This window comes from Callospermophilus lateralis, chromosome 7 (genome assembly GCF_048772815.1).
Source record: "Callospermophilus lateralis isolate mCalLat2 chromosome 7, mCalLat2.hap1, whole genome shotgun sequence".
NCBI lineage: Eukaryota > Metazoa > Chordata > Mammalia > Rodentia > Sciuridae > Callospermophilus > Callospermophilus lateralis.
Genome location: NC_135311.1, coordinates 130,963,307 through 130,976,497, shown reverse-complemented (window position 1 = coordinate 130,976,497; position 13,191 = coordinate 130,963,307). Strand labels below are relative to the sequence as shown.

At 42.1% G+C, this 13,191-nt stretch overlaps 1 protein-coding gene across 1 annotated transcript in view; it reads left to right on the top strand.

Annotated features, from left to right (window-relative positions):
• The first annotated feature begins 753 nt into the window (after positions 1-753).
• The window catches only part of Micos10 (mitochondrial contact site and cristae organizing system subunit 10), a 28,500-nt gene continuing 16,062 nt past the window's right edge, over positions 754-13,191 (top strand). Inside the window, exon 1 of the mRNA XM_076861133.1 lies at positions 754-897. Coding sequence (XP_076717248.1) covers positions 834-897 — 64 coding nt within the window. The 5' untranslated portion in view covers positions 754-833. The remainder of the gene's footprint in view (positions 898-13,191) is intronic.

Genomic DNA, 13,191 nt, shown 5'->3' with positions numbered 1-13,191 from the left:
CGGGGAGCAGCTGTGAACTCGGTTAGAATAGGTTTCCTAGAATGAATGCAGCGTTGAAGCTTGGACAGACGCCGCCTGTCAACTAGTCATTGGTAGCTTCTCATTTGTGAGGTTTACATTTGTGGGTCGGATGGAGGATGGGAACGCAGAAGACTAAAATTGATGACACTTGTAAGGAGACCGCTCGGCTCCTTGAACTGGGAGCTCGAGGCCGACGATCGATCTGGGGATACGACGTAGCGGTCGGTAGTCGCCATTACTCAGGAGGCGATAGGAGAACCCACATCCTTTGAACAGTTGGAGGGGAAAAAAGCAGACCTGGGGGACGCCTAGAGAAGAGGAGAAGAGAACTAGGAAAGGGCGGTGTCCAGGGGGGACGGACAGTCAGGTCGGACGTCGTATGGAAGTCAAAAGAGCGTCCGTTTGATTGGCAAGCGGTGGCCTCGGCCGGGCCGTTTCCGTCGGTGGTGGGTGGGCGCAGGCCCGAGGGTCGCGAGCCGCGCCCCCTCCTGCCCTCGACGTATTCTGGGCCGGCGTTTCGGCAGGTGGTGCAGAGGCAAGGCCTAGAACGGGGCTCTGGACGCCGCCTAGGAAGCTGTCAGCATCGCAGCCCCTGACAGCTCAAGGTCAGGATCACCTCCGGGCTGCAGGCAACCCGTCACCTTGACGACTAACTGAAAAAAACGGAAGGGACGGAGGCAGTCGGGTCATCTCGCGATATCTGGAGCGCCGGCGCCGGCCTTTCCGGCTCTCGGCCGGCTCTCGCGAGACTTGACGAGAGTGGGGAGCGCGGCGGCAGGCTGCGAGGAAAGCTGGAGCCGCGGGAGGGGAACATGTCGGAGTCAGACCTTGGCAGGAAGTGGGACCGGTGCATGGCGGATGCGGTGGTGAAGCTAGGTGAGGGCCTCCCGCCCCTGGCGGGCCGGGCTCGGAGCCGAGCGGCGCGGAGGGCGGGAGGGGAGTCGCAGGGGGTCAGGCCTGGCGACTGCCCAAGCGCGGGAGGTCACCGGCGGCGGGGGGCACGGGCCGAGGAGCCTGCGCCTCCGCGGATGGCCGCGGTTGAAGCGCCGGCGAGGTGGCCGGCGGGGTGGCAGTGGCAAAAGAGCAGCAGGGCTCCTCGCGGAGACAGGTGTGCAGGGACACAGCCTCGGGCCAGGGGCTCGGCAGTCTCCCGGGTGCCGCGTCTCCCGGCTCCGGGCGTGGGGCCTGCTCGGGTGGCCACCTTGCTCTCGCGCTGCAACAAAAGTGCCTCTGCAGAAGGTCACTGGGAGGGAACGTTTTATAGACACTGCCCGGCCCTCATGTGAATTGCTGTCATTCCCGACCTGTCACCTCATTTATCTGAATCACAGTCGTCTGGGGCCTGAAATTGGAGCCGGTGAGGATGATCTGGAATGAGAATTACCCTAGAAAGTAAGAGCTCGGCCACTTTTCCGTCCTCAGTGTAACTCCGAGTAGTTTTTAACATATACATAGTGATGATACAAATTTTGAAATCCTTGTGAAACTGCGTGGAGTGGGTGAAGGAGGGGAGAGAGGGAAATTTGCTTATAGATTGAAACAAGTACATATTTTCATTGTGCTAGGTGGGCAGCTTCATACATTATCTCATAAACAGTCTTACAGGTTAGGAAATGGAGAGTCAGGTGAAGGAATTTGCCCAGGAACGTGCTGCCAGTAAGGCAAAGCTGAAAATCCAGTCCAGGTTTTCTGGCTCCGAGTAGAGTACTATGCTCATACGTCCATACTAATTTTTATTATCCATATTTCATATTTTTTGTGTATGGAAATCTTAGGTCATTTAAGAGGATTTAGGATTATGTACTTGAATGAAAATATTGGGAAAGAAGATTGTAAGCTGCATGAAAGCAGGATTTTTTTTTAAAGAGAGAGAGAGAATTTTTTTTTTTTTTTTGATATTTATTTTTTAGTTTTCGGCGGACACAACATCTTTGTTTGTATGTGGTGCAGAGGATCAAACCCAGGCCACACCCATGCCAGGCGAGGGGGCTACCGCTTGAGCCACATCCCCAGCCCCAAGCAGGGATGTTTTGGTTTATGCGCTGCTATATCTGCAGCCCCTAGAAGAGCGTAGAAATAAATTGTTAGGTTGTGGCTCAGTGGTGGAGCACTTGCCTAACATGTGTGAGACACTGGGTTTGATATCCAGCACCAAATAAACAAACTAAACAGACAAAATAAAGGTATTGTGTTCATCTACAACTTAAAAAAAAAAAAAAAAAAGAGTTCATAAATGAAATTCTTTGAAACAATTACGATTTCACTCCCAACTTAACACTTAGCAGTCCAAGACTTGGAACTGAGTTTGAGTTCTCTACTCTCTTTGCTGTCATCTCACTAGTTTTTCTACCTTAAGGTTTCTTCCTCAATTATGAAATGGAAGTAGAGAGATTTACCAAGATGGATTAAGGAAATATATAAAATACTTAGCATGGTGTCTGACGGTGCATTCAGGAATTGGTTGTAGTAATATTGTTGACATTAATATTGTGTTGCTGATGACCACCTGAAGCAGCAGTGTCTCTCTCACTCATGATAGCATCATGAGTGGGATGCTGGTGGGGAATAATTAGATGAACCCCAAGATAATGTAGGTGCACAGGTAAAAGTTACAATGAGAGCTTCAGACTTTATGCTGTAGAACTTTTGTAAAGTAAGTGAAGGGAGCTGCTGAGGTCATCCAATAAGAGTTTTAAGGGAAGTGGGCCTTCAGCTGACCTTTGTAAATGACTTTGGACTTGGGTAGTCAGGATGAAAGAGTGGGCACAGACCAGTGTGGACATTTACAGAGGAGGAAGTTGAATTATAGAGAGGGTAATGTAGCCAGAAGCTGGGGAGCTGGCGTTAGAACCCAAGCATCCTAATTTTAGTGGCTCTACTTTTCTAAAGAAAAGAAGGCTGGTTTGGGTAGAATCATGATTGTGAAGTGTCTTAGATTCCATTTTTTCTTCAGGGAGTTTGAGTTGCCTTCACTTTTTCACCTGCAACTTGAGAGGCTGAAGCAGGAGACCCCAAGTTCAAGACCAACCTTGGCAAATTGATGAGACTCTGTCTCAAAATGAAGAACAAGGGCTGGGGATATAGCTCAGTGGTAGGCAACTCTGGGTTCAATCCCCAGTACCCTTTCCCCTTATCCCCACATACATAATTGACTTAGATAAGGGCAGAAAAGGAAGAGAGCAAAGGCCTAAGAGGCTCTGTTTGAATAGTGTCTAAGACCATGAGGGTGAACGCTGCTTCCTTTTCCTATAGATAGTGAATTTGTGGAGCTCTCTTAAGTCTCTGGATGCTTGCTTTTCTGGTACTTCAATATAGAGATTGAGTCTCAAGGATTGGCAGCCTACCATGAGATAGTTATGAGATTTGGTGGAAGATGTAGACAGGAATGAAAGGGTCAGTGCAGAAGCTCCATCTTGATGATTTCCTACTCGCTCTGCAGAGACCACAGGGATAATACCATAGTGACTGGAGATCAATTTTTGGGAACCCTTTTCAATCTGTCTGCCTGTGTACAAGTATCTTCATTTCTTTTCCTATTGGTTTGCTGAAAGGTGACTTTTGTTATATGATGCTGGGGATCGAACCCAGGGCTTTGAGCATGATAGGCCAGCACTGTTCCATTGAGCCTTGTCACCATTCCAAAAGGTGACTATTTTAACTGCTTCTCTGTAGTGAAGATGTTGTACATCAAATTAAATAACTCTCAGAGTATGCTGAAGGCACATGTGCTTTTAAAAAATGCTTTTAAAAATTTTCGTGGCCATGGTGGTGCATGCCTGTAATCCCAGTGACTTGGGAGGCCTAAGTAGGGGGATTGCAGGTTCAAGGCCAATCTCAGCAATTTAATGAGATTCTCAACAATTTGGCTAACCCTGTCTCAATTAAAAAAGGACTGGGATTGTAGCTCAGAGGAAAAGCAGCCCAGGGTTCAATTCCCAGTACAAAAAAAAAAAAAAAAAGCAAAACGCCCTAAACTATTTTGTGTCAAATAATTTGGAAAGAGGATAGGTGATTTGTAATATTTTTGATCTGTTATATTAAGATCCTAGATTGAAAAACCCACATGCTTCCCTGATTTTGGACAGGAGCTACTCAGTGATAGGCACAATGTGCCATTGTTCTTTGCCTCTTTGCCTCTGTTTCTCTCAGCCTTTGTTCTTTTCTTCTCCATTTTTTTTTTTTTTGTGTGTGTGCTGGGAATGGAAGTCAGGGCCTCAAGCAAACCAGCACTCATTGTACCACTGAGCAATATATAATATTTATTATCAAATGAATGACATATATTGTTGAGAATTTTGTAGACTATCTTCTCTGTCCATATTTGCTGCTCAGCTTGCTTTTATTAACTGAATAAATTAGCATTTAAATGGAAAAGTCTGAGTAAAGTAGATTTCATGTGAATTTTTGCCAGTTCACATGTTTGATCATGTGTCCTTGAACTCTTGGGACTTTTACCAACTTTATGTTTTATTGGGGGATATAAATTACTGTCAGTAGATCTTAATAATAAAGTAGAATTAGGTATGTTTGAGAGTAGTCAACCGAGAAACAAACTAGAGAGCACTTTGCATTTAAACAAGTAGAGGGTGATGTTGGTTTAAGCGGTAGTGCCAAAGCCTTATTGCAGGAAATTAAAAAGGAGTGAAGAATATTACATTTTATGAATGGCATGTTCCGTTAGTTTTATTTGAATGCGTCATTAATGGTTTTTGCTAATTTTATGGATTTATTTTTAAATTTTATCAGATTTATGGAATGCTTTGGTTTTCTATGCTCAGTTTAAGGGTTGTGCCATTCATTTTCTTGTATGTACTGAGTAATTTGTCTTGTGTGCACCCACAGCATGAGTAAGCCACACATTTCTTGTTAATGAGTACAACAGGCATAGTGTTTTATGACTGTAGAAAGTTTAGTAGTTCTGATCTCTGCAGTGCTGATGCCCTTAGTTTGGTCTTAGCACTCTGGATTGGATGGGAGATTATATCTGTTTACTATTTTCACAAGGAGTTTTAGATGATAATATCACAGAGGTGCAAGACTTCCAGGCGTCTGCTGTTTGTGGTGTGAGAGTTCCTGAGCCCCGCACTGATAGTCAGGGAGACATGCCATTGCCCTTGGAGGCCTGATATAGCTCACTCTTGAATGCTGGAGGCAGTGTGGCTGTGGCTCTTGTGACCAAGTTGGTACTGTTGTATGATAGGTGATAGTGGGCAGGGCCTTAAGTGCAGAGGTACCAGAGGATACTTTGAGGAATATCTGATTCCAGTATTTCCTGGATTCATATCCAGGTCCTGGGAATCCCTAATGTGACTTGGAAAACTTTAACATTGGCTTTGTCCCTTTTCCTCTATTTTACTCCTGCTATGAGGGGTTAGAAGTGAAGGGTAGAAGTCATAAGGTAAAATAATTAGCACATTGACTCTAATGTTGGGTGTTGGTGGCGGTATGGAAGCCTGAAAATCAATATTCCGGTTTCTATGTGTAATAGTAATTGTTTATATATGCTTCTCAAAACTAGTTAACATCAGCAGTTGTTATGGTCAGCTATTGTAAGGGGCATGCATCATGAATAGGTCCTGGCCCTGGCCTGGAGGGCCTGGAGGACAAGGTAGAGGTGATATTTGAGCTTCACCTTGGAGAATATATAGATATTTAATAGGTGAACCAGGTGGAGAACTGCATTCCAGGCCTCATAAATTGCCAGACAGTGTCTCAGAGGAGAGAAACAGAAAGACACTGGCTGGCTCCCTTGGGGAATGATGAGAATGGCTGCCATTTATTGAGCATTTACCTCAGTGTAATTTGCAAGCCATTTATACTTACAAGCAGCCTATCCTGTACTCAGCTTGGGACTGTGGTAGCATACATAAGGGCATCTTATTTTTCGAGCTCCATCTTGGGAGAATATGTAGATGTAACTGTGTGGGGTATTTTCACCATGAGGACATGGAAGCTCACAGTGGCTGTGGGCTTTAGCTGCAGAGGTGGGTTGAACCCCATTCTATTGGCCTTCCAAAGCGCATGCTTGTAACTACTATGTGTTAATGGGGGAGACTCATGGGAGGTGGGAGTCAAAGGACTTGTGGGGAAGGGCAGAGGTGAGGTAGGAAAGGTAGAATGGGGAGGTAGTTAAGGAAAGCCCCCCCCTTTTTAACATTTTTTAGTTGTAAATAGACACAATACCTTTATTTATTTGTTTATTTATTTATTGTAGTGTTGAGGATGAAACCCAGTGCCTCACACATGTTAGGCAAGCACTCTACCACTGCGCTACAACCCTAGCCCCAAGGAAGATCCTTATAAACCTGTTAACAAGTTTGGATTTCATCCTAAAAATATCAGTTTTTTCTTTGGTTTTTTAAAAAATATATTGGTAGAGACCATATCATGATCTTTTCATGTGAACTGGAGTATAGAAATAGATTGTTACGCAGTCTAAAACTAACTTCCTGAAAGGAGTATAGAAATATTGATCTCTCTTAAAAACTGCTTTATTGAGGTATATTTCACATACCATAAGAGAATTTATGGAGCACTCGCCTAGCATGTGTGAGACTCTGGGTTCGATCCTCAGCACCACATATAAAGAAATACATAAAATAAAGGTATTGTGTCTAACTATAACTAAAAAAAATAAATAAATATTTTTAAAAAGGATACAGTTTTGGTAAATTTACAGAATTGTGCAACTCTCTTTAAATCTAATTTTAGAATCTTTTAATTTTCCCTAAAAGAAACTCTAGGCCCAGTTGTTCCCATTACCAAATCCCCGCCTCCACTCTCCCAAAACTACTGATGTACTTTCCTATCCTAGACATTTCACATCATGAAAATATAACATATGTGTCTTTTGTGTCTGGCTTCTTTCACTTAGTGTTATGTCTACAAGGTATATGCATCTTGTAGCATTTGTCATTATTTTATTATATTTTGTTACCAAATAATATTCTGTGGTATGCCTCTAGCATCTTTTGTTTATTCATTTGCTAGCTGATGGGCAGTTAGGTTGTTTACACTTTGTGTGCGTATGTGTCAGGGATCAAACTCAGGGGCACTTAACCACTGAGCCCCACATGCCCTCTTTTTTAAATTGGAAACAGGATTTTGCTAAGTTGCTTAGGGCCTGGCTAAGTTGCTGAGGCTGATTTTGAATTTGGAATCCTCCAGCCTCAGCCTGCCAAGTCACTGGAATTACAGGTGTGTGCCTGGATACACTTTTGACTGTTCTTAATGATGCTGTTGTAATCAAGTGTACAAAGTTTTTTGATTTTTATTTTTTGTTTTTAATGGTACTAAGGGTAGAACTTAGGGATGCCGTACCACTGAGCTATACACTATACCCCAGCCCTTTTTACTTTTTGCTTTGAGACAGGGTCTTGCTGAGTTGCCTAGGTTAGGCTCCAACTTGTGATCCTCTTGCTTCAACCTCTTAAGTATTGGGGCTATAGGAGAGATATACATCTTTGTGTGGACATATGTTTTCATATGGAATGGAATTGCTGGATTGTGTGGCAATTCTGTACTTAGCATTTGATGAAAATCATTGGCTGTTAAGACAGAGGATAGAGGTTGAATTTCTGGTTTCAGAAATATCACTGAATTACATGAGACAATTGGGGAGGGCTAGAATGAAGGCAGGGAGATGGGATCGTATATTAGAGATCGTATATGCAGAGCCATGCTGAAGATGAGATGATAAAACAGAGAAAGCTGAAGCTAAGATGGGAGCAGGAGTGGAAAGGAGACAAACGAAATAGTACCAAGATAGGGACTCAACAGAACTTGAAATAAGGGCTCAGGAGCACAAGGATTCAGGCGATGCCAAGCCTAACCAGGTGAGAGTTGTTCCCATTGACAAATAAGAAAGGCAGGAGGGGAGTCCAAGTAACATTTGCAGTTTTAATTTCTAATGTCGTGAGGCAGGGCTCAGTCAACAGATGGAACTTATTGAACTGCCATGCATTCATCTTTGTGAAAAAGAATTTTGGCCTTGTTCCTTCATTACTAAGAAAATAGGACAGTACATGAGCAGCTGACCTGCCTTAGGATTAGCCAGCAGATTTTGTGTATTCTTCTAATAATCAATAAAGTATGGTTAGATTGATAGTTTAAAGCCATTTTAATGTTAAAAAATACTTTCCTGAAAGAGGTCATTGAATAAAGTCATGGAAAAAGAAAGCAAATCATTGTTTTAAGTATCAATTCATCTCATAAATGTGGGTTACCACAAAGCGTTGGTGGCTCACCAGAAATTGCCTTTTGGTACCCCATGTTTGCAAACTGATTCCTCTCCATTTCATGGAGTGATATCAATTAGTCTAAACTAAAATACTTCAAAGGTTTTTGGTTGTTTACTGGTTTGGGTTTCAAATTAGTACATGTTAATTGCTGAATTGGTAGCCATATTTGTTTGCTTTATGTATTTGTAAACAGTGTGAGCAAAGATAACTTTTTCCATTTGCTGCAGCAATATAAATAATGGAACATTGTGATCCTAGTAGAGAAGGATTTTCTGTTAGTATTACAGAATAATGTAATTAGGCGCTATATGGAACTTGAAAACATTAAAATTTTTGTTCTGGTTGTGGTTTTATGCTTTCCTAAAATGTGGCCTGAAACAGTTTATTAGTAAATATGCTGAATTGCTTTCTTTGGCAAGTGCATTTCAATACTGAATCCAAGTAAAAATACAAATATTTACTTATAAAAGTTGTTGGTTTGGTAATATTTTTACTATGGCCATTGACCCACTAGTGAAATATTAGGGCATTGCTAGATTTGTTCCTGTTTATTTAAAGGCCAAGAGGGAAAAAGAGAAAGCTAAAATAATTGAAGCTTGTTAATGTGCCACAATATTTGGTATGTTAATATCCCCTTTTTACTTTCCTAGAAGCTCATTGAGGAAACTTAATGTCCCTTTTTCTAGCAAGAGAAATAATACTCAAAGAAGTTTAGGAATTGAGAAGAGTATTATTTTTGTATGAAGATTGAACCCAGTGTTTCATGTATGCCAGGCACGTGCTCTGTCACTGAGCTACACCCCAAATCAAAGCTGATTTTAAATTCTATATGAAAATATAAGCCATCCAAAATAACCAGTGGTTTTTTTTTTTTTTTTTTTTTAAGAATCAAATTGGAGTAGTTATATTACCTACTCGCAAGATTTAAGCTATAAGACAGTGTGATATTGGAGAAGGAATACACATAGAGATCAGTAGAAGAAGGGAGTCCAGAAATAGACCCCAAAATATCTGACATTCATTTTTGTCAAAGGCAATATAATGAGAAAAGAAAAAAATTTCAACATATTGTGTTAGAACAACTGAGTATTCATATAGAGATAAAAATGAACCTCACTTGAGAGGGTTATAGACCTAATGTAAAAGCTAAAGCTACAAAACTTCTAGAAGAAAATTCAGGAGAAACAGCTTTGTAAACCTGGGATCACAAAAGATTACTTAGGATACAAAGAGCAAAAATTACAAAGACATACTGGATTTGATCAAAATTAAAATTTTGTTTTTCAAAAGACACCATTAATAGAACAAAAAAATCCACATGGGGGAGCTGGGAATATAGCTCAGTTGGTAGAGTGCTTGCCTTACATGCACAAGGCCCTGGTTTCAGTCCCCAGCACTGCCAAAACCAAAAACAAAACACTTTATGGGGTATGTGGTGCATACCTGTAATCCCAGCTATTTGTGATACAAAGGCAGGAGGATCACAAGTTCAAGACTAGCCTGGGCAATTTAGTGAGACGCTGCTTCAAAATAAAAAGAGCTGGGGATGTAGCTTATTGCACAAGGCCCTAGGTTCATTCCCTAAAAGCCAAACTGTGGAATGGGAGAAAATATTGCCTTGAATCCATCTGACAAAGGACTTGCTTTCAGAATATGTAAAGAACTCATAATAAAATAAATTATGGTAGAATTTTTTTAAAGACTTAGTTATAATGGTAAATAAACATATGAAAAGATGTTTAACATCAGTGTTCATTAGGGAAGTGTGAATTAAAATCAAAAGATACCCCTGCACACCCATTAAAATAGCTGACATTTTAAAGATTGTCAGTACTTAGCATTGATAAGATATAGAGCAACACTGTTGATGGAAATGTAAAATAGTAGAACCACTTTGGAAAACTGTTTTGCAGTTTCTTATAAAGTTATGATATAGGTAATTCTACCCAACAGAAACAAGAATGTGTGTTCACACAAATACTTGTATGTTAATATTCATAATATTCATACCCCCAAACTGGAAACAACCCAGATGTCCATCAACTGATAAATGGCTTACGAAATGGTGTACTTTCTATGTATGTTATACTTTCAATAAAAGCTATTAACAAGACATATGCTGTCATGGGAGGGTGCTCCAAGTGAAGTGAAAAAAGTAAGGTGCAGAGCGTCAAGCTTGTTTGTTTATCAGATATAAATGGAATTATATATGTGTGATAAACAGTAATAAACTCAATTTATATTATCTCTAGGGAATAATAATGATGCTTGGTAGGGAGGATCAATAACTTTGCTGTTTTTATAATTCAAATATACAGGGGCTGAGGGTATATTCAGCTGTAGGACACTTTCCTAGCACACATGAAGTCCTGGGTTCAAACCCCAGCATGCAAAAAAAAGGAAAATACACAAATAAGAATAGTTTGTTTAAAAACATTCATTAGCTGGGCGTGTTGGTACATGCCTGTAATCCTAGCTATTAAGGAGGCAGAGGCAGAAGAATCACAAGTTTGAGGCCAAACTCTGCAGTTTAGTGTTCTCTAGTTAGAGTTGTCTAGGTTCAGTTCTCTTCTGAAAATTTCATTTATTGAGTTCAGTCAATTACCCTGTAGTTTTAATTTAATGATCCTTAAACAAGTCTAATTCTGCTGTTTAGCATGTTAGTAAAATGCAGTTTCTTCAAACTTTTCACCAACTGTGAAATTACTTTGGCATTCATTAATGAAGTTTCTCATTGATTGGCAGGTTAATGGGTTTGCTCTTGGTGGATATGAGGTCCCACTGTTGCTTTTCTTGGATACTCCAGTTGAATAACCTCCTTCAATTTATACCCAGAACGATAAGAGTATGAGAGCTAGAAGGAACTGTTTTGTTCCTTCAAAGTCATTTGATGCGGTCATTTTAAAATGTCTTCCAAAGTACCCTTGAGGTTGCTTGCTAATGGCTGGAGTACGTACCAAAAAGAAAGTGAGGGGAGGTGGGCAAGTGGATCTTTAGCTGGGTTTCCAGCCTGTCCTACCCCACTCAGTGGAGAAGCTCTATGTGTCTGTTCTCTTTGAAATTGTTTTTATTGGGAAAGTAAAATTTCATTGCTGATAACACAATATATTTTACCCCTTTCATTTCACAGATTAGAAAATTGATCCCAGTGAGGTTGAAATACATTCCTTAGGGTCATTCACGTAGGGTGATTTGTTTGGAACCTGTTTGTTCCTGTGTCCTGGATATCACACAGATTTGTCCATGAGGCTGCTGCTTACTGGTCCATTGATCCCCTTTATATCTCCTCCTGGATTTATCCAGCCATTGGGGTCTCACACACTTGGGATGCACCATCCAGTTGTAACTTAGTTGGGAGTTGGTCTAAGGTACTAGTTTTGCTGAATGTGTGGCTGGTTCCTATTTCAGCCTTTATAATCACACCAGAGACCTCCCCTAACCAAGAGATGGCTGTTTGGAATTGTGTAACATGAAGGGGTTTGTTAGTCACCAGTTTCCAGAACATGTTCTCTAGAGCCCTAGGGTTTATGCAGCCCCTCTGGGAGAAGGATGGCGTTTAAGAGTTGGGGCCTGTATGCTGCTTTAACTGCAAAAAGCAATTAACTTTATCTGTTGAATATGCTGGACTTCCACAGAAGGTTACTCTGGAGGGAGAAGAAGGGAGGAAGGAAGGGACCAGCCTCTCCCTGTCAGGATGAGGGAACTGGGAGTCTTACATGTTGCTTTCCATTAGCTGGTGAGGCAGTGTGGGATAGTGAAAGGAAGAGGGATCTAGAACCAAGTGAGCTTGGGCAGTTACTGACCTTCTCTGAGCCTCGGTTTCCTCTTCCGGCCAGGTGTGGTGGCACAATGCCTGTAATCCCAACTGCTTGGGAAGCTGAGGCAGGAGGATCCCAATTTCAATGCCTCAGCAATTTAGCAGGCACTGTCTCAAAATAAAAAATAAAAAGGGCTGGGGATGTGGCTCAGTGGCAAAGCACCTCTGGGTTTAATCCCCAGTAGCCGCACCCCGCCCCCACTACCAGTTTCCTCTTCTGTAAATTTGGAATGCTGTTCCCTATATGGTTTTTCATTTTGTTTTGTTTTTCCCTGTGCTGGGGATTGAACCTAGGCCCTTGCACAGACTAGCTAAACAGTTCACCACTCTACGGTTACATCCCCAGTCCCCTACGTAATTTCACCAAGACCCAAGGTAAGATGATGGTCATGAAAGAATTTTATAAATTATAACCCCCTAGACCAGTGTTTCTCAACCAAGGGTGATTCTGTTTTTCCTCCCTTACCTTTGGAAATTTGACAGTGTCTGGAAATGTGTTTGGCTGTCACCGCAGGGTGGGGGGGGGGGATTGGGGGTGAGGGAGTGAGCGTGTCTAGTGGATGGGGGCAGGGATGCTGCTGAAGACCCTGCAGTGCTCAGGACAGCACCCACTAGGAATCACCAGCACAAAGTATCAGGAGTGCCAACACACGGAGCTACCCCAGCCTCCCGACTAGCACACAGCACAGCCACGCATCCCTCTGTGTGCATGTGTGAGTTCAGCAGCAAACACAAGGTGGGAATGAAGCAAAGAAAAAGGAAGACTAGGGGCTGGGGATGTGGCTCAAGCGGTAGTGCGCTCGCCTGGCATGCGTGTGGCCCGGATTCGATCCTCAGCACCACATACAGACAAAGATGTTGTGTCCGCCAAATACTAAAAAATAAATATTAAAAAAAATTCTCTCTCTCTCTCCCTCTCTCTCACTCTTTCTTTAAAAAAAAAAAGAAAAGAAAAGAAAAGGAAGACTAGGACTGTGGCTCAGGGGTGTAGAGTGTTTACCTAGCATGTGTGAGACCTGGGTTCAATCCCCAGCATGGCACCAAAAAAAAATGGGGGGTGGGAATCCCAAAATATTAAGAATGACTTTATAGAAAGCATAGCCCACAGTTCTT